The sequence below is a fragment of the Drosophila serrata genome, unplaced genomic scaffold, assembly GCF_035046125.1.
Source record: "Drosophila serrata isolate PLE 108 unplaced genomic scaffold, ASM3504612v1 contig_184, whole genome shotgun sequence".
Taxonomy (NCBI): Eukaryota; Metazoa; Arthropoda; class Insecta; order Diptera; family Drosophilidae; genus Drosophila; species Drosophila serrata.
In genome coordinates this window covers 3788318-3808487 of record NW_028257082.1, presented here as the reverse complement: position 1 = coordinate 3808487, position 20170 = coordinate 3788318, and the positions used below count along the sequence as shown (strand labels likewise).

The following is a 20170-nucleotide window of genomic DNA, read 5'->3' as shown; positions in this document are numbered from 1 at the left end:
TGCGTGGAATGCCATGATGTCTTGTTTATTAAGCGGCTCAATAAAAATGCAATATATTGCTAAGTGTTATATGGTCGTATATCTAGAAGAAGGTCGTCGATTGGGGTCAGGGTGGGGATGCAGTCATAGTCAGGTGGATCTTCTGGGTGCATCGGTTGCGATCTAGCTCTGGCGCTGCACAGTGCGGTTCTCATGGCGAATGGTCACGTCCACAATGCTCATGTTGGGGGTGAGGAAGTTCACCAGACGATCGGCACCAGTGCGGGGCAGGCGGTCGAAGGGGAAGCCCATGGCCTGACGATCGGGATAGAGGCGATCACGGACACCGCAATAGGAGGCGGCATCACTGCACTGACCCTGCAGTTGCTGGTCAATCTGGAGGAGGCAAAAGGTCACTCAAGTTTCCATGAAATGATTGAGAATACTTACCCTATCGTTCTCGTAGTTGGAGACCATGATGAAGAGGTCGCAGCGCAGACCCTCGGGCAGACCCTTCGGCACCAGCATGTGATTGGGCCAGCCGCAGCCGCAGAAGTTGAACTCCAGCTCACCCGCGGAGCCAGCAGCCGGACGATTGGCATCCAAATTGCGGAAAGTGCGCTCAAACGGAATGGTTACACTGGATTCCGTGGATCGACGGCGAATGGTGTTGGGTCCTGGGTTCAGAGCAGCCACAAACTTGTCCAACTCAATCATCATGAGACGCTGCTCACGGAGCAGCATGGGTTGACCACGCTCATCATTCTTGGGCGCCATGAAGATGCGGACATAGCCAAAGCGCTGAGCACCGCTGTCATTATTCACATTGATGGTGTAGGTGAAGGGCAGATGCTGCAGATGGCTGAACCGAGCAAAGACATTGCCACGTGGCAGGAAGTCAAAACCACGGGATAGATCCACATCGGATTCCTGCCAGAAGGTGCTCAGCGTGTTGGCCTGACCCCCATTGGTGGCCACCTCAATTCCCGTAATAGAGATGCCCGAGTAGTTGAGCTGCGGCTCCGTGTAGGCCGGCAGACGAGACTTGTGCTCCTGGAAGATGCGATCGATGTACGAATGCCACTTGTAGAAGACCGGATCACGCATGGCGGTGGACACATCACCCATCACGGCAAAGGATTCCAAATGCTTGTTGGCAGGATCATGGGCATACGAGATGAAGGTGTGGCCATTGTTGTGCAAGTCACCGTACTGAAAGAAACAAAAGATTATATATATCTATTATTAGATAAAACTCTTGAAAATATCTAACTTACCAGCGTGCGATTCGGCGACAGAATAGAAGCCTCAATCATATTGCCCAAGTGATCAATACCCTTGGTCTCATCCAGAGGAATCCGGTTGCCGCGCTCCTGTAAGGTAAAACTTAATTAAAAAAACTTTCAGAAGAAACTCTAAACCAAAACTCACATCCATAACGAAGCCCTGATGGATAGCCTCGTAGATGCGATCACGCCAGCGCTCCAGATCACCGATTTCCACATTCAGTTGATCCGCCTCTCGATTGAGGTCACTCAGTTTGGTGTTCTCGAAGCGCGGCGGCCAGGCCCGACTGGCCACCAGGGAGTCCATCTTGGGGAAATAACCCTCGGCAATGGGCTCCCGGAGATTGTTGAAGGGCTGAACCCTGGCCAAGTTGTTGCTGAAACGCTCTGCATTGTAGCGAGCGATCACCTGCTGGTGCATGTAGTAGAAGAGCTCGCCACGACGATCCTTGTCCACAATGCTGCGGTCACTGGCCTCGAAGGGGTACACCAGATGCCAATGCCAGTGATGAAGATTGATGCCCAGATCCTCACGGAAGTACCACAGACGATGCTCCTGATCCAGATCGGAGGCGGTGTAGTCCCGGGGAATGGTGATTGGGATACGAGAGCCGGGATTAACCACAAAGGACTCCTCACGCAGCTTCCGCATCACCTGCGAGTCAATGAAGCGATCGGGGAAGGACTGCATGAAGGAGGGCAGATCCAATCCTTGGGTATCCGGACGATGGAGCAGAGCCACCGACAGGGCATAGTTGAAGAGCACCGGATTGAGGCGATCCCGGGCATAGACAGCCACACTCTGCAGATCATCCACGGAGCGCATGTTCATGAAGATGTCAATCAGGCGACCGGCAATCCTGCGGTGCTTGGGCAGGAACAGCGAGAACTTCTCGTCACGGCCCAGGGACATGGGGATCCTCAGATCCGGAATGGAGATCTCACGCACCGGGATGCGTTGCTCCACCTTGTCGCCAACACGACTCTGAACCTCATTGCTGATTGGCTTATAACGATCCGTGAGGAAAGAGTCGGGAACATCGAACACGGTCACCCGCTTGCCCTTGTCCATGAACACAGGCTCGGTGGGATGATCGAACAGCAGCAGAAGGTTCTTCTTGTCGGCCATGGTGATAGGTGGGTCTTCTATTTCTGCGGATCTCTCAAAGAAAAACTCTTGAACTGTCACTGGAAGCACTGAGACTTCACAACTGTGACTATCCATTGGACAGACTGGGTTTTATATACCCCCAAAGTTCCATTGGTTTATCATTATCACCCCGAAGAACCGCATGAGAAAAGTAATTGATAAGGTTGCAAGAGAAATTTTGAATTACTTTAAACAGGAAAACCGCAATGTTTGCTTTTTGCATACTTCTAAAATACATTCTTTATTATTATTTCAAGTACTGTTTTTCTTTGGTATATTGCATAGGCTTATCTATACACATGTACTATTTGGGAATGAAATTTTTTGGTTTGGGTTATCTCTTGTGGTTTGTGTATGAAAAATCAAAAAAACTTCGCGCTAAGATCTCTTTTCTAAACAATTAGTTATATATGTATTTATTTATATATAATATGTTTGTTTCACTACATGCACAATATAGTAATAATAATAATAATTCCAATTCGGCTATAATCGTTCAACAGTTTTGTCCCTAACTCGATATCTTCGATATATAATTATCATTTTTAGCGCTAGAGAAATAGAGATACAACGAGAGTTATTTTTTTGGCGAGTGAGAATATGAGCAGAATATCGGAGCAATAAGCAGAGCTCTCTATATAGAGTGTATATACAAGGGTCTGTAGAAATTGTTCCTTTCCGGTCTCTTTTGTGTAAAAGCGATAGTTGTTCAGTTGGTTAGATCTTGTAAAAAGTATCTTAGAAAAGCCCTTGGTTTTTATGTCCCGTGTCCCGTGTCCCTTGTGACGTGGCCATGATATGTTGTGTTTAAGCTCTTAGAGTATAGGGTATATAATAGAGTATAGAGAGTTTGATGGGGTCTTCAGCAGCAGCTCTGGTTCCCTCGATCCGAATCGATTGATTCTCGTCCAGATGAGGCAGTAAGAAAAAGGTATGGCAGATGATAATTTCAATATATCGAGTATGTATCATAAATCGAAGTCTGCGTTACATGTTGATATATCGGATCAAATTCTGTATCTTGTTTGGTTTTGAGCTTCGAGAATATCAAGTATTTAAAGTTTAATGGGATACTTTTCAATATTCCCAATTTCGATATATCAAACATTTACGATATTTTCGATAGTTTCCTCTCGATATACATCCCTAGTAAGAAGTGATAGAGAGAGAGAGATAGGGCTTTGTGTGTAAAATGTATAGTTTTTAATCACATCCAAAAATGCATACACATGTATTTACATAATATAGTGCAGTATATATATAAATCAAGGGTTTTACAAAAATATATCTTTGTGTATAATATACAAAATCCATAAAAAGAATTCAGTGCCGTTTTAACAACTCAAAACTGTTGTTTTCAAATCGATGTGTTCTCAAGTGGGGGAAAGTATTTGATGTTTCGCTCGACATTTGCTTTGATTTTCTGGTAGTTTTTGTTGGTTTTGATTTTAAGCGTCGACGTCTTCTCTTTGGGGGAGCTAAGCAATTATCTACTCTTGTGTATATATGTATATATATATACTTATATAAAACTTTGAAATATGATCCGGTAACGACGTCATGGCATAGATATACATATTACATACATACATAGTTACAAATAGTTGTTGTTTTTGTCGGTATAATACTTGTTTTTTGATTTTGCCTCACAACTGGAGGGGGTCAGGGGGCCTTCGTTAAGGATTGCATGTGTATATTGGTGCCCAAATAGTTTCCAGACTACGCTAAAGCTACGGATAACATCTAGGTTCTAGTTTTGGTTTCATTTCAATTCTTGATCTTGATTTTTTCATATGCGATGGAATGGCATCAAAAAGTACACATTTATTGAGGAACTTTCACTACTGCAAAACTCTGTACGGAGAAAATAAACATCTATATATCCGGTGCATATATATATGTATGTGTATATAGTATGTATGATCTAACACTGATCCGATCCGATGCCCGGCCTTTGTACTGAGGTTCGCCCGTATCACCTTCCTGGCACTCGAGCACACAGGCACTAGTACCTTGTACTAGCTCCCAGTACCACCTACTACTTACTTACGCAGACACTTTGAACGTCTGGGACTCAGGTACACACGTTTCCTTCGATGCGATGCGGTGCAGAAATCAAAAATTTAATGTCAAAATGGAAAAAAAACCCAAAAACAAAAAACAAAAAGAGAAAGAAAACGAGGGAATTCCCAGCCCTGCAACCCAAGGACTTTCTTGGGTTCTACTTCCGTTCCTTGGCCGTTGTTCCCTTCCGGATTTCGATTCCTTAGTTGGCGGCGGTGGCTGTGGCATTCTGGAACTCCTGCCGGCAGTAGCCCATCACGATATCCGCTCGGCAATCGCCGCCCATTAGTCCTGGCAGGAGCACTGCCGCCCCCAGGATGGTCACCAGGGCACCAAAGACCACCAGACCCAAAGCGGGCAGCTTCTCGCGGCTCAGCAGGGCGTGCGGTTCCATTTGGATGTAGGCCAGACCGGGCAGGATGTACGCCAGAGGGATGGCAGCCAGGAGACCCTGAAATGGGTGAAACAGGGCATAAATTTGCATGGCAAATATACCAAAAAAAAAAAAGGGGAAACAGAGGTAGAGATGGGAACCCAAACCGAACCGATGTGGGCAATACCCGTGACCAGAATGCAAGGGCCAAACGACTTGGTGATGATAATAAAGTTTCCCATTCTAAGTCCCAGGTCCAACCCAAAGGTTCCCTCACTTGGGCCATGTGAATTAGTCTCAGATGTATTTGATGAAGTATTTTAAAAATTCAGATTCCGATTCCCAGTTAGCATTAAGGGAAAGTACGTTGAAAGGCAGTCAATTTGCCTACTTTATGGGTGGCTCTCAAAGAATCGAATGGGAAAATGTTGAATTTATGCACAAGAATGAACTAAGAAACTTGAAACTTTAGTTATTGTTATTACAGGCTTCCCAAATTGCCCGTAAATGAGGAATATGAAGCACTTTTAGGTAGATTATTAAAGACTTTAAGTTAGTTTTTAAGCTAAGTAACTCACATTTAGTTCCAGCACTGAGCCCAGGCAGTCGGTCATGGGAGAGATGACAAAGGCGCTGAACACGATGGCCATGGTAATGGCTTTCGAGTACTCATCGATCTCGGCGCCCTTCTCCAGGCTGGGGTCCTTGTCCTGGGTAAACTCACTGATGGGCTCCTTCAGCACAAATCGATGGACAAGGGCGCGCACAATCTGCAAAGTATGTAAGTATTATAGATTATATTAGGGTCCCAGTTCCTAACTTACCTCCCGGGAAACGAAACACTCGATGGGGAAGGTCAGCAGTATGGATACGGAGAAGAGAACACGCGAGAAGTTCATCAGGTCGTCATCCCAGCAGTAGTTCTCCAGCAGGTCACCTGCGACAAACAAATCCCATCAGCAAATAAAGCCCAGTTGAGCCGAAAACACACAACAGGAAGACAGTAAGACAGGCAGCAGGAAATTCCCGCAAATTGCCTGTCACTGCAATTAAATGCAATTTGTGTCAATCCGTTTCCCTCCTGGCTCACCTTGGGATAAGGCGCGGAAGGTTGAGTAGCCGGCGATGCCAAATAGGGCCGCCACCGTCCAGGCGAATCCAATCGAGATGTGGGTGACCTTCTCCCAGCGTTCCATGGTCGCCTCGCGCATCGATTGATAAACGAGGAAGGTATTGTGATGACACATGAAAGCTGCCCAGGACAGGCGTCCCAGAGATAGACAGAAAGACAGATTGATATATCGATATAGGAGCACTTTGGAAAATACATATATATGAGGGATTACTTAATGTGTATAATCAATAAATTTGAGTTACTATTAATCTTGAAACTAATCAATCTATCTTGGGTTAATAATAAATCAAGAGAATGAAACATAATGAAAGCTAAGGGAGTTATTAATAATTTAACCAATTCTATAACTTCTAAAACTTTTTGAAGAAAATAATAAAAACAAAGAAATAAGGTTAATAAAAGCAAAAGCAATTATTAACCATTATAAAATGGAATTTAATCTTTGATGATGTCAAACAAATGCCAAAAACTATTTACCAACTAAAGAAAATAATAGCAAATATACTCTGTAGAATATTCTCTAACTCCAAGTGTATTCCCATGAATTTCTTGTACCAATTTCTCACCCAAGTGTAGCCAAGATGACTGGGAAAAAATCCACTTGCAACTCACCAAAGACCATGATGCCCGTGGCTGGGATAAGATCCGAGTTAGCAAAGCGCCAGGACTCCGCCGTGTCCGTTCTGCAAATAAATCAACAAGGAAAAGGGAGACAACAGATAGCAAGTGGAAAGTTATTTCCATTTTTGTATTCTGGTAAAACATTACACACAAAAGTTAACACCAAATTAACATTTTGTGGCCGACCGCGAGATGTGAATTATTCGCATAAAAAAATGAGTAAAAACAAAAGGTGCGGTCCGCCGCAGATAAGATGTAAGGAAAGCAAAGAAGGCCAGCTGCAAATTGGAAATTTATTTAAATTTTATACCAAGTCGCCTTCAAGGGTATGAAACCTTGGAAATCCTCCCCTAAACGCAACAATTCCAGATCCCTCCGTTGACCCTGAGACTGTGCAAGTGAAAGTGTTGCCTTGCTGTCCCCTCCAGCACCACCCAGGCTCATGTGTACATAGATATATGAATATATATATGCATACAACTAAGTTGCCACTGCAACGGACTCGACAAAAAACTCAACTCGACTCGCCTAATGAAAAGCCATAAAAGGCAAACAAGTGGCACACTAAATTTTATGAGCTCTGCGCTCCCCCAGCAGCTTTTGCAACAACACCAGAAGTGGGAGTAGGAGCTGCTGCAGGAGCGGAGGAGGAGCACCGACCAGGAGCTGCTACATACTATCGCCCAGGGCAGTTGCCACAGATTTGAAAGCACTAAAGCGGCACTTAGCACTAAAACCCAGCAACCACCCCCAGAAAACAGCCCCACCGCAGGACTCGAGCAGGAGCAGGAGCAGGAGTCCTATTCCCAAGCCAGGTCCAACTGGTTGCAACTTTGTTCGCGGTTAGTTCGAGGGAAGGCGAAAAGTACACAATTTGTAATTAAAATGCAAATAAATCTTTACGCGTTTACCCAGCAATATTTATGCTTTTTTTTCGTTAATTTTTATAAATTGCTTTTTTGCGGCTACAAAGTTTTCCGCCAAATTGAAGAAGGTTGCGTGGAAATTTTTCCGGTGTTCTCTACAAAGGTAGAGTTTTGTATTGTGAAAATAACTCTGTTAACTGCTATTCACTAGATTATACATAAATTAATATGTATATACCTCAAAAACCCTCTTAACAGTCAGTAAAACTGTGAAAATAACTATTCAAGATCTTCCTAAAGATACTATAAATAAGCGATATCAGGTTCTTAAAATTTAATTACTAATTAAATATCAAAAGCAATAAATTGTTTATCTATAAAGCAATATGTTTACATTATTCTTTTAGCAAAAGCAGTTTTCTACTCTGAATTCATAATTAAAACAAAATAAATAAAATAAGAAAAAGCCTCTTCAGTTAATTAACAAAAATTTCCGCTCTGCCTTATTCCACACAACAAACTTTTCAGTTTGTTAGTTAACAAGTTTTATTTTTGCCCACAATTTCTAATTAAAATGCAAATAAATCCTTAAGCCATAGCATACAGCAATTATTATACTTTTGTTTTTATAGTTTCTATAAACAAGAGTAGATTTTAAAACTATATCCTAAAGCTCTAAACAATAAATCTCCATAACTAATTGAATAAAAACAAACTACGAATTGAAACCATGAAATAGAGAAATCAGAACTGGCAATTAATTAAAATCGCGTTTCGCTGAATGCACATTATATAGTTTTCTAAATCCGATTTGCTAAGCTTTCCCATCCGCGGAAATCACTTAATGAATTATCTATGTGGGTCAGCCATCACAAATGAAATTAATTAGCTGAATTAAAGCCTAAATTGACTAAATCGAAAGCGCTTTTTACTTAGGTTTGCACTTGTGAGTCTAGTAAGCAATTCATTAAAATTGTACACCTTCAATGCTTTAATTAAGTAAGGGTATAAAAAATACTTTGTGGAAGGGAAAGCAAGCAACTTAAAAATATATAACTTAAAGTATAGAAAAGTATATATATATACTCACACTTTGTAATCGCCCGACATGAGCTTGATGATGACCGCAAACAGGATAAAGACCACACAGGCCAGGCTAACGAAGCTGGCTCTGGCCAGCCGGGAGACATTCTTGTAGAGACACAGGGGCATCACCACGCCCACATTCACAAAGAAGACCACGCCCAGCCGGACGGCGCCCATGGAACCGCCCCAGGATGGAAAGAAGCGGACCAGCACCTTGGACAAAGTATCGCCCACGACAACGTTGTAGGAAATCATGGCTGCAAAAGGGGGAATAAAGAATGTGTCATCAAAGCTGGGTTATCAAATCGAAGGGCGTCTTAAAAATGCTATATTTCTATGGCCCTTTTAAATTAAGAAAATATTAAAGATAAAGATCTAAGATCAAAGACTTAATGCCTCATTCCCTTCATCTTTTGAATGCTTAAACAACTCTTTAAAGGATAATAAGATAATACTCACCCAGAAAGGGATACATGAACTGCAGGAGCGAGAGCAGGTAGTAACCATATTTTCCGTAGGCCGCCTCCATGATGCCCGGATAGCTGAACCGTCCGCAGATGTGACCGCATCTGACCTGCAAATGAAATGGGGCTTGAAAAGTCAAATCAGGCAATCTGCTAAATGCAGGACACCCACACCGCGTGTGTGTGTGTGCTTCTTAATTATGCAAATAATGCTAGTCGCGAAATCAAACGGGAAATGCGTTTTCCCGGCGACTTTCGGACATCGTGTGTACCGTGTCTGCGGGAAAATTGCCACTTTAAACCAATTTTCGGGGCAAGCATCGATGCAGAGGCCTCATTTTGGGCTTGAGATTACACCGAGATAAATTTTTGAAGCTTAAAATGCATTAACATCTTGCTACTTTTACAATTTAAAATATTTTCTTTTGATTTTTAATCATATATAAATATTTATTGCTGATTGAAAAAAAAATCTTTCTTAAATTTTCATCAATTTTATATTTTAAATTAAAACAAATTTATGTAGTTTCATGTATTTTTCCTTTCAATATACAATAATTGAAATGAAACCTCATTTAATGTCAATTGAATTTTTTTTACAGAATTCAGGACTCTCTGCTCCAGCCACTTACCATGAGGATGAGCGAGTAGTCGGTGATGTAGGCCACCAGGATGAGCAGGGCCAGGCCGAGGCCAAAGCCGGCGCGGTGGAGGGCGTAGGGTATGCCGATGACGCCGCTGCCCACAATGGAGTTGATGTAGTTGAACGAGGCCTGTGGCAGCGAGGACAACGTGTCACCCAGCCCGGCATCCTGCTGTGGCTGCTGCGAAGGATGATGATGATGCTGTTGCTGCTGTAGCTGCTGCGAAGGATGTTGCTGCTGCTGCTGCTGCTGCTGTTGGCCCTGTTGCTGATGTGTCTGATGGTTGTTCTAGGACGAGGCAAGGCAACAACGAAACGTTAGCAACTGGTCTTCTCCCTTGTGCTCTCCATTACTGCACGTTGATTGGGATAAGAGCGCAAAACTGCCTCGAGTGCCTCTTTACATCAAAAGCAAAAACCAACAGGACCCCCCGCCACTCACCAACCCATCTCATCTCCATCCTCATCCTCATCCCATGCCAAGCACCCCCAGCTAGCCAATGTGGCGTATACGCAATATTCAGGTAAAGGTAAAAGACAAAGGCAGCTCATATCGTATCCGTATCGTAAATTGCGGTTGTGCCAAAAACCCTTCTCTTTCACCTCTCCCCTGGAAGTATGTTTGTGTGGTGTGTGTGCACTGAACAAAAGCATATTTCCGGGAATAATTATTGACAGAAGAGTGAATACTGCTAAAACAGGCTTTGATTTAACAATATGTTAAAATATTCAATTTCCTAGAAGTAAGGCATAATTATTTTGATTGGGTGTAACAGGAACTGCATATTAAAAGCAGATTTTCATATTGGTATGTATTATTTATCTTGGAATAAAATATAAAATATTTTAAAAACAAGTGTAGCTTAATTTTAATGCTTCATAAATCATCAAGGAATTGTTTTTAAAAGAAAAAACCAACCAGAAATACCAAGTGTTCTTAAGAACAATTTAAATTAAGCTTAGCTTTAACAAGTTCCGGAAATTCTAATATGAAAACTCAATGAAAAGTATGAAATTATTCCTCGCTGTGCCGGTATTATGAGGTACCCCGCCCCAAGCTGCCTGCCATAAAAGACAATTTTATATCAAGAGCTCTCACATAAACATAAATAAAATTCCTCAGCCACGTCATAAAGTCACGAAAAGCGGGCCAATGTTTCAGCCCGCATTTACAGCATGGCAACTAAAAAAAAAACAAGAAAAACAAAAAACCAACGAGTAAAAATAATAAAAGCCAAAGGGATAAGGCCAAATTGGAGAGAAACTTTCGCCAGCTGGCTGGCAATTAAAGAAGTTTTCTCGCAACTAAACTTTGGTGCAAACAAACAGCAGCAGAAGCAGCAAACAAACAAACAAAAACACTGTAAAAGTTTGCTTTTCGACTCTCATTCTCTGTTCTTGGCTTAACCCCCGAACGCCCTTTAAAATGTCAACATTATCCAGAACTACTTTAAAATGATTTCTGGAGGTGTCCGGGTCATACCGAAGGCATAATGAACATTTCCAAAGGCAAATTACGCGCGAGTTGAGTTCAGTTTTCAATTCAATTAAGTGGCGCCAAAGGTCGCAGTGAGGTGTTTTTCATTTTCCTCAATTTTTTTTTTTTTTTTTTTGCTGCTGAGTGTATCAAAGAAAATGGCTAATTATGGGGCACACAAAAACCCGGCCAAAGTCAAAGTGAAAGTTTCAGTGTCAGGGACAAGGTTACGGCATCTGCATCCCAATGAAATTACAGAGTGTCCGTTGTCTCCAGTTCGCCATTCCGCCAGTCCTTGGTCCTTGGTCCTTTTTTCCATTCGAGCAAGAGGACGACACAACAAAAAAAAAAAAGAGGGAGAAACAAATTGCGCCGTTGAAGGCAAATGGAGGAACGTTAATCTCTAGCAAAACCCTTGAAGGCTGCTCAAAATGCCTCACTCTTAACTGGATAATTTATAGCCAGCGGCTTTGATTAGTTTATCGTGTTAAACATTGCCCCGACATTAAAGTGTGTGTGTGTCCTTGGGGTCGAGTTAAAGTTTCATCGCCGTCAAGCCAATCCGAGCGCATCAGGAATCATAAATAAATGCCTGAATAAATAATTGCAATGAATGATTGAACTCAGCTCCGCTGTTCAATCGAGCGATGTTTTGGGTCTACATGTGTAAACAGCACGAAATAAATTGAATATTCGTGGGTTAAGTGCTTCCTTTTCTGGTAATATGATGAACATTTTTCAATTGGTTTCATATTTACTTTAGAATAAGGTTTAATTGCAACGGGAATGTAAAATCATTTTACTTGGAAAATTAAAGAATTAAAAAGGTAGTTCATGAATTCATAGAAATATATTTAATTTCTCATTTTTACTGTGTACATATTTGGAGTTAAATTCCAACCGGATGTTTCATATATTGATGAGTCCTTTTCAAGTAACACACATTACGGAAGGCTTGAATTTCCAACTCAAACTCCATAAATAATTTCCACGAAATTCCCGTGTCGGCAATTAAATGTTACAAACCCAATTAATGTACAAAGGGGAAAATGAAAGAGAAGCACAAAAATAATGGGAAGAGAAGAAAATGGAATCCCAGATGAAACTCAATTGAACCAAAAGGCGTGTGAAACGGGAAAAGAAGCGAGAAAAAATCGAAGGAAAAGCAAGTACCAAAATCGTGCGGAGGGAAAAACAAGAGATGAAAATTGTTCGGTGGCTTTCCCAGGTGCTTACCCATACACGCACGTGCTCACACAAATACCTGTGAACCCCAAATCCCCCACACACTGAAGTCTACAAGTCCACCTGTCCAACAGAAGGCTTCTCTAATAAAAGACAAACATTGTCGAAGGCAAATACAAACTCAAACACAAATACAAGCAGCAAGCAACGCCAAACACGAAAGGCAATCTGCATTGGTAGAGAAGGGTCCTTGGCCTCCACATCCACAACCACATCCACATCCACATGCTCCTCCTAATGGCAAACAAAGCATTTTATGCACTGCACGATTTTAATTAATAACACTCATGTCTCGAGGTCCCTTTCATACACCCATGTCCCACAAAACCCATGAACCCATGTACCACAATAATGGTATTAAAAATACCCTTTTTCCTATATATTAATATATAGAAAAAGCTTATGGGGGCTTCTTGCTAATAAAAAAAGGAAGAAGGGGATATTTACAGGCCTCAGTTTATTGTATCGTAAAATACCCATAAATATCTAACTTACAAAAGTAAGGAAACGCACACAACTCGTTAGCTGAAATATCCACGGAAATATTACTCAAATACTTAACTCTGAGTTTCAGAGAAGTTGAAATGGTAAGAGTTAACATTATTTATATTAAAAATATTATTTGAGAGACCAAGTTTAAATGAGTATTTTTCATTACATCTTATTTAATATGAATTTCAAACTTTGCCCATAAAATTCCCCCATTAATCTAACATTATTATTTTTAGTTTGAAATACCCAAGAGGAAAGGATAATAATTACAAACTTCCATTACAACTCCCATTATACATATGTGATATTTCAAATATTCCGTGTGGATAAATGTAACCTGCACTTGGGTCGAAACAATTTGTTTTTGCCAAATGCCAGGACTCTTGTTTGAGTTGGCCTAATGAAATTAGAGAACAGTTGGCAGGAACAATGGTAGCAACAATTTGCACTTTAATGGAAGCATTTTGGTTAACACAATGTGGTCCTAGGGTAGAGTGAAAAAAAAAAACAATTAACTAGGGAAACAGGTAAAATTATGCGCATGCAAAAATGATTGCAAAATGCTGGCAAAATGCTAACCTCTGCCATCTGTTGTCGCTGAAATTGCCGAGTTTTTGCATTCGTGCATTTTGTGCCCCGCTGAACTATTGACACAGCCGTGTCGGCATTGTTGTCATTTTCAGTTTCAGGCATTTCCCACTCCCTTCTGTCCCTCCGCGAAAGACAAACAGGGGGCCTACCCTCTGACCCCTAACCTATGGAGGATATGGTGCAGGGGCAAACACAAACATGCAAGGCAGCCAAATGGTCTTAGGGCCACATCCTGCCAGAGGTCTCGGCTCACACAGCAAAGAAAAAAGGGTTTGACCTTCTGTACACCTTTACATAAATTTTAATAGGCTTAAAATATTTAACAAGTCTTTAAAACTCAGATACTTATATAGTTAGCTTTCCCAACTCGCTAATTTTTAAATTAAATTTCAGATTTCATTAGCTAGTTTTTTTTCGAGTGCTTTTGTGCGCTGACACTATGCCCTACGAATTTCGTGTTTAATTTAATTTTTGCAGTTCCCTTTCATTGCAATTCGTCGCCGTCTCCGCCAAGTGCCGTTCCACTTTCCGCTGGAACTAACCTAATTGAGGAACAGCGCGGCAAGTGTCTCAACTATTGGCAATTTGCCTTTGAGCCCTCTCACTCTCTTTTTGGTTTGTGGCCATTAGTTGTGCAAACAATCAGGACCGGCTTCTTCTATGCGCACCCCCTCGTTAATGCTGGCATTTTTTGGCCATTTCAGCCTTGGCCGTCTAATGGCTTTGCCAACAACGAAACTTTCGGTGCGAGGCCTAAGAAAACAACAAAGGGCCAGAAAAAACACTCACTAATACACACTCTCATACATGTGGCACACAAAGGGATGTGAATGAAATTCCTTACTTATGCATGGTAATGCATCAAATATTACACAATGTGTTCCCTTCAAGTTCTAGGCCAACACTTTGCCGCCCATCCATTTCCGCCCTTCGTCCTGGCAGCCATATTCGAGTGTATATGTTTGGGGAAATCCTTTCTGGCCTTTACCGACAGACTTTCTCTGGTATTAGTTGCCAGGATTAGCTTCGGCTTAAAGCCAAGTCAGCTGGCAGTGTAATCTTTTGTACTCTTCTTTGAGCCCTATAGGTGGGTAGCGTTTAATAATGTGTAAGCCAGATGGATGGCCAAATTCCCTGTGAGCTGAGTTAAATTCCATAACTCAACTTTTGGGGATTGATTGCATTTCTTTTTAATGAAAATTCATTACTGCAATAAAGTTTTAGGGAACGAGTTTATAATTTGCTTAATTTGTAAGATATATTTACAATAGCTAAAGTCCAAACATAGCTTTAAGTAAAAGATATAGGAATATATTATAAGACCTCGTTTTATTTATCTCTGAAAAATCTTTTTTACTGTCCCTAAGAATTTAAACTAAACCTAACTTAATTTAATAGTTTTCTTCATCTTCCAAAACTGCAATTTAAAGATATAATCACATTACTTCAAAGAGAATGACAAAAGATAGGATACTTTTACTCTACTCTTGTTCTCGAAAATAAGTTAAATATTAAATTTCAAGACTACTTTTCCCATTGTGCTACATCTTCATTATGAACTCATACATGCTTTTCGCCTAATGTAATATTTAATAATGCGCTTTCAGCTTCTCTAGGAGTCTGGGAAATATTTCTTAATAAGAAAATTCTTTTGATGTCCAGAGACCAAAAGCAATTTGCACTTGTACCAACCGAAAGACCTCGCAAAGGTCGCGGCCAGAATGCCAGAGATTCCCCGTCTCAGCTTGAGCCTCAGCCTGTGTCTCTGTCTCTGTCTCAAGCTCATTCTCCATCTCTCATGCCATCTCTATCTAGGCTCTTGCTATCCATCTCTGTCTCTTTGGACGTAGGCGTGTTACCCGGAATTCAATGAATGTGAAGGGGACTAGAGTGTGAATACGACTACGTTTCGCAATTCGCAATTCGCAGTCCTCGGATTCGGAATGCAAGTGCTGCTGCAGGCAAGTGGAAAGTGAAAAGTGAAAAGCGGAAAGAGGGGAGCGGAAATCGGGAATGTGGGTCAAAGTTCGTACCTTCATTAAATTGTTGAAGTCATCGAATGCATACGCCTCGGCAACGGAGACATCGCTGCCCTGATGGATGAACCAAAAGAATCACATTGTTAACCATTAAATCGAGTTCACTCCGCACAACTGAGTGATTCGCTTAAAACATAAAATAAACATAAAATCCATATCAAATCAAGCCAACAACAACAATACAACATGCATATTGTGGATGTACGTATTTTGTGCACTGCATACCGAAATGGAAGAGGAATCATATCACAAAAACAAAATCAACAACAAAAATAAATTCAAATTTATTCGCATCCCAAAATATATGTAGATATATATATATTCCTTCTGTATATGTGGGGTATATAGATATATATATATATATATATATTGTGTGCACATATCTTTATGGAACACGTGTTTTTATATATCGCTTGGGGGAAATGCGCGCGAAAGTTCAGCGGTTCGCTGAGTTTTTCCAAGTCTGTTATAATACCCTAACATAGAGTTATATCTTTCAATTGGATTTTATGGAAAAATACTAAGAATTTGCTAGGATTTATATTGATATTAAGTAGGAATATGACGTATAACATCGATTAGTTATTGGAAAAACCTTATGGATTTGTAGCATATTAATACAAATATGTTGCTTTATGTATTATTTAGTTTACTTACAGAATTCCTCTTTACTCTTCTTTTTTCATGATATTTTATGAATTTCATTGAATTAAAACACAGCTTAAGAAGAGTATAAACCCTTCGGCTTGTCAGAACTCTCACTCTTTTATCGTTTTGCCCGTCAATTTCGGAGATACGAACGCGTTTGCTTTTATTGTTTTGCCCACAATGGGTGTGTGGTGTGTGGTGTGGTGGCCCCTGAATCCGTCAGGGTGGAAATCGAAGCCATTTAAGACACCCTCCACTTGCGAGCCAAGAGATGGACTTAGAGCACCTTTACGGCGCCAGATCTCGTAGGGGATTTGCCGCTATTCACCTTGATTGCCTGTGAGCTGGCGAGTGTGCAACAGTTGTTGCATAACTGCGGTGGTGCGGTGGCGTATACGTGATGCATGTTACTCATACGCCATGTGTGCGGCACAACCTAACACAAACACTCCTCAACACACTCAATGCTGAATGCTCCTCTCAACCACTTAGTCCCCAGAGCGCCTGTCACTGCCAACGGACATTGTTAACGACCATCAATGGCCATTGCCTTTCAAATTTATTTAAATTGGGTTTTCCGCTTTACGACTTTCTCCCTCCCACTCAGGAATACCGAAAAATGTTTGATTTAATTGGGTCAATTGGCATCGAGATTGAGTTAAGCGTTTGAGCTGACTGTCTGTCTGTCTGTCTGACGATTTGGAATTTAGATTCGAAATGCGAACTTAATTGTCGGAGCTTGCAAGTGCATCAGGCTGGTTCTGACATTGATTTCTGTCACCGCACAGGAGGGTGCTGTTGCTGCGACTGGCATTCTTATTTGATGCCTCAGCTGGCACAGACTCCTCCTCATCCTCCTCCTCATCCTCCCCCCCAAGGAGCATAGAGAGAGCTAGGAGGAGGCTGGCCAAGGCCAGACATGGGGGAGGCAAGGCAATGCCACCGCATGACCTGCATACTAAGCGACGATTAAGTGGATGTGGCCATAGATATAGAGCTGGAGCAGGACTCATAAATCCGGAAATCCTTCGCGGGCCCACGTATATTATGTATAGATGGTGTGTGTGCCTGCGTTTTGGGGGGTTGTGTAATTAAAGGTCGTGCTTGCCGCTTATTGATTTTCTTATCAAGGGGCGGGCTTAATTAAGTCTTGAAGGATCTTGGACAAATTTTCACGCCCGTCAAAGGTCAGTGATGAGACAATAAATACCAGCCCCAATCCCCAGCACCCCAACCCCAAACGAATCGTCATTAATCATAGCCTGTTGTGAATTGTGATTTGGATAATCGCTCAATCAAGACACGATTCGATGATTCTAATGTGTCATTGTCTGGCACTGAGGGGCGGAGTCCTGTGAATCCCATTGGGGGGCTGTGCCAGGGCCAGTGCCAGTACCAGTCCCATAGCCAATGCCAGGGGGTGCTGAAAACAAATTGATTTAACAGTCTTTTTCACAGGACGAGTTGCGAACTGCGAGTTACGAGTTACGACCTGAAGCTCGAGTATGTGTGCCATGTGTTTGCACAAGCACGCAAGCCAATTCCATCATTTGAGCGGAAAGGAATGGGAATCATAACGAGCTTAAGGGATTATCGAGCATAACCCGGGCATCCTGCCGCCGGGCATCCGTCAGCGGTTAAAATTCCCTCGGCCAGATTCATATGCAAATGTCTGCGGGCGGGGGCCAGGGCATTTATTAAGCCATGATTGATTGACGGGGCATTTTGTTTATTAACAATTCATCGGGCCAAAGGCTCCAAAATGCGTTCCATGAAAATGTGTCATTAAATCTATTGCGGCTTTTTGGCCTGGCAAATATTTAATTTTCTCTTTCCAACAAAAAATAAAGAAAATGAAAGCGTTGACAATGCCTAAAATTGATTGCTTCTTAGCTGACTTTTGACAGCCACATTTGCTATATATAAGGAAATTTAAATTTGTAGAATATATATCAAAGAAAATATCAACATTTGCTCTGAGAAAGAAAATCTAAATTCGGAAAAACGGTTATTACGTTTAAATAAAGATGTATTAAAAGACCAACTTTAAGGATTGCATACTCAATTTAGTTTTTAAATCATGGGAGAAATAATATTGAATATTATCGAGGTTGGTTGCATAAATTATTTACTATTTTATTGTAATATAAACTATATTAACCCAAAGTATATGTTAAAGTGGAAATTGGAATATTATTTTAGTTTATGAAAGCGAACGCAATAATTTACAAAACGTATCCAAAATAAAGTTTATTAATTAACATTTCAATAAACAAACCCATAACCTCAGATAACGAATGTAAAAATATTTTATAGCATACTTTTCAGCAATGTTTTGTGTCTTGAGAAACTATAATTAAGATAATGCTTTTAAAATCACCAATAGCTAAAGAAAACATTCCAGATTAATGACTTTGGGCACTTGACTAATGATGCAAGTGAAAATCATCAAACAAAATGAAATATTGATTCATAAATTGTCAAAATGCGGGAACTCTAATTAGCTTGAGAGCCTCTGGCTCTATTGTGGTCTAATTTCGAGTGAAAAACAATTAGGTAAAGACGCAAAAGGTGGCCATATGGAAGTGAAAAGGAGTGGAGAAGTGCCCAGAGGACCCGACAATATTGTCGGTGGTCGAGCATTATGCACTCAGCATTTGAACAATCGGTCGGTTCGTGTAGGTGCAATTAGTCGGAGTTCCTGCGACCGGGAATTGTGTAGTGAGTGTATGCAATTAGGTGCTGCCAAAGGAAGTGCTTTGCAAGGATTTCGGTGGTGGCGAGGACTCAAAAAAAAAATATATATGTAATAAACTTGCACTGCTCAAGCCAAGTGCATATAATTACAAGGATACAAGGACTCACCTGGCGCTGCAGTATATAACTGAATTCCGTGGCCGTGTTCCGTCGACTGTCGTTCATTTTGGTGTCCTAATGTCCTTATCCTTGGCGTTTCGTGTGCTTTATTTCTCTCGCTCTCTCTTTCTCTCTAAATGTTTTGGTCTAACTTTTGGTAATAGTAAAAGTTGTAACAGCTTCTGGCTTCAATTTTAGTTTTAGTTCGTTTACTTAGTTGAGTTTAGGTCTAGATTATATTTCGGTTGTTGCAGTTCAGTTTTAGGTGGGTTTCGTTGAATGTGTGTAGGTATGGAACGCACATTCGTGGAAGCAGCAGCCGCCTGCAAGCAGATAAGCAAATTTTTGCAAACTGAAATAAGATATAAGAGCAACTTTGAGCGAAAGTTGAGCAGTTTGGCCGCAGGCTTCTTTCGCCTTTTTATTTTTCTCACTTTTAAAGTCTAGTTAATTATAAAGTTCTCAGGGGGAGAAAAATGAGGGGAAAGTGCGAAAGTTATACAAGAACTGGCAGCAGGCACACTTTCACTTTTGCGCCAGCTAAAACTAGGCTTTGTTTTTATTATCTCTCCTTTATTTCGCAGGATACAATCATATTTTTTTGTTAGAGATTTATTTTTATGGGTTTTCTTTGTTGGGTTTTTATTGGTGTGTGTTGTTGCATGGCTAACCGATTTATCGGGTGTTCGATGCGATTTGCTGCGAGTTGCTTCGACGCTTTCGATGAGACTGCTGCAATAAAAATATATTGCGAAACTCTCAACAAGGATAACGTTCACGTTGTCCCGTCGACGTCGGCGTCGCTGCCTTGCGCTCCTCGTCGTCCTGTCGTGTCCTGTCCCGTTAGACGCTGAAGTTCTGCCTCCGCTGCTACTGCTGCTGCTGCTGTCGCTCTCTCCGCATTTGCTGTTTTCTCTCTTTAAACGCTTGTTGTTGTTGCTGTTTGACTTTGAAATCGCCAACAATAATGCACACACGCACACACACTAACTCAAACTCTCGCACTCGCGCGCGCTCACACAATAACAAAGCAGAAGAAGCCGGAAACGAAAGCGAAAGTTGCCAGACCGTTGGCTCAGCTGTTTGGTCCTAGAAGCTCGCTCTCAGACCAAGCTTTCTCTCACACCATCTGGCAGCCCTGCGCTCATTCATTCA

General features: G+C 41.4%; 2 protein-coding genes across 3 annotated transcripts; both read right to left on the bottom strand.

The window, feature by feature from the left end:
- Positions 1–3809, bottom strand: PPO2 (Prophenoloxidase 2). The gene is made up of 4 exons (XM_020958897.2): positions 1411–3809; positions 1257–1352; positions 430–1191; positions 1–375 (listed from the first exon to the last, which is right to left on the bottom strand). The coding sequence occupies exons 1-4, from the start codon at positions 2488–2490 to the stop codon at positions 163–165; spliced, it is 2151 nt and encodes a 716-aa protein (XP_020814556.2). The 5' UTR covers positions 2491–3809; the 3' UTR covers positions 1–162.
- LOC110188967 (putative sodium-coupled neutral amino acid transporter 11) lies at positions 2625–20069 on the bottom strand. Of its 2 annotated transcripts, XM_020958911.2 has the most exons (11): positions 19687–20069; positions 19025–19338; positions 15506–15565; positions 9657–9956; positions 9020–9134; positions 8565–8817; positions 6600–6670; positions 5943–6104; positions 5677–5789; positions 5431–5622; positions 2625–4930 (listed from the first exon to the last, which is right to left on the bottom strand). In XM_020958911.2, exons 2-11 carry the CDS (start codon positions 19079–19081, stop codon positions 4682–4684), a joined length of 1572 nt encoding a protein of 523 aa, XP_020814570.2. In that variant the 5' UTR covers positions 19082–19338; positions 19687–20069; the 3' UTR covers positions 2625–4681. The 2 variants fall into 2 exon arrangements, with proteins under 2 accessions (XP_020814570.2, XP_020814571.2); XM_020958912.2 differs by lacking the exon at positions 15506–15565.
- Positions 20070–20170: the final 101 nt, after the last annotated feature.

Bases quoted from the DNA above. Each gene is read 5' to 3' on its own strand.
- PPO2 (XM_020958897.2), bottom strand. From the start codon at position 2,490: ATGGATAGTCACAGTTGTGAAGTCTCAGTGCTTCCAGTGACAGTTCAA. The intron at 1,353-1,410 runs GTGAGTTTTGGT...TTTACCTTACAG, and splicing joins ATCAGGGCTTCGTTATGGAT to GAGCGCGGCAACCGGATTCC. The intron at 376-429 runs GTAAGTATTCTC...TGCCTCCTCCAG, and splicing joins CCAACTACGAGAACGATAGG to ATTGACCAGCAACTGCAGGG.
- LOC110188967 (XM_020958911.2), bottom strand. From the start codon at position 19,081: ATGAACGACAGTCGACGGAACACGGCCACGGAATTCAGTTATATACTG. The intron at 9,135-9,656 runs GTAAGTGGCTGG...TTTCATTTGCAG, and splicing joins ACTACTCGCTCATCCTCATG to GTCAGATGCGGTCACATCTG. The intron at 5,623-5,676 runs GTAAGTTAGGAA...CATACTTTGCAG, and splicing joins AGTGTTTCGTTTCCCGGGAG to ATTGTGCGCGCCCTTGTCCA.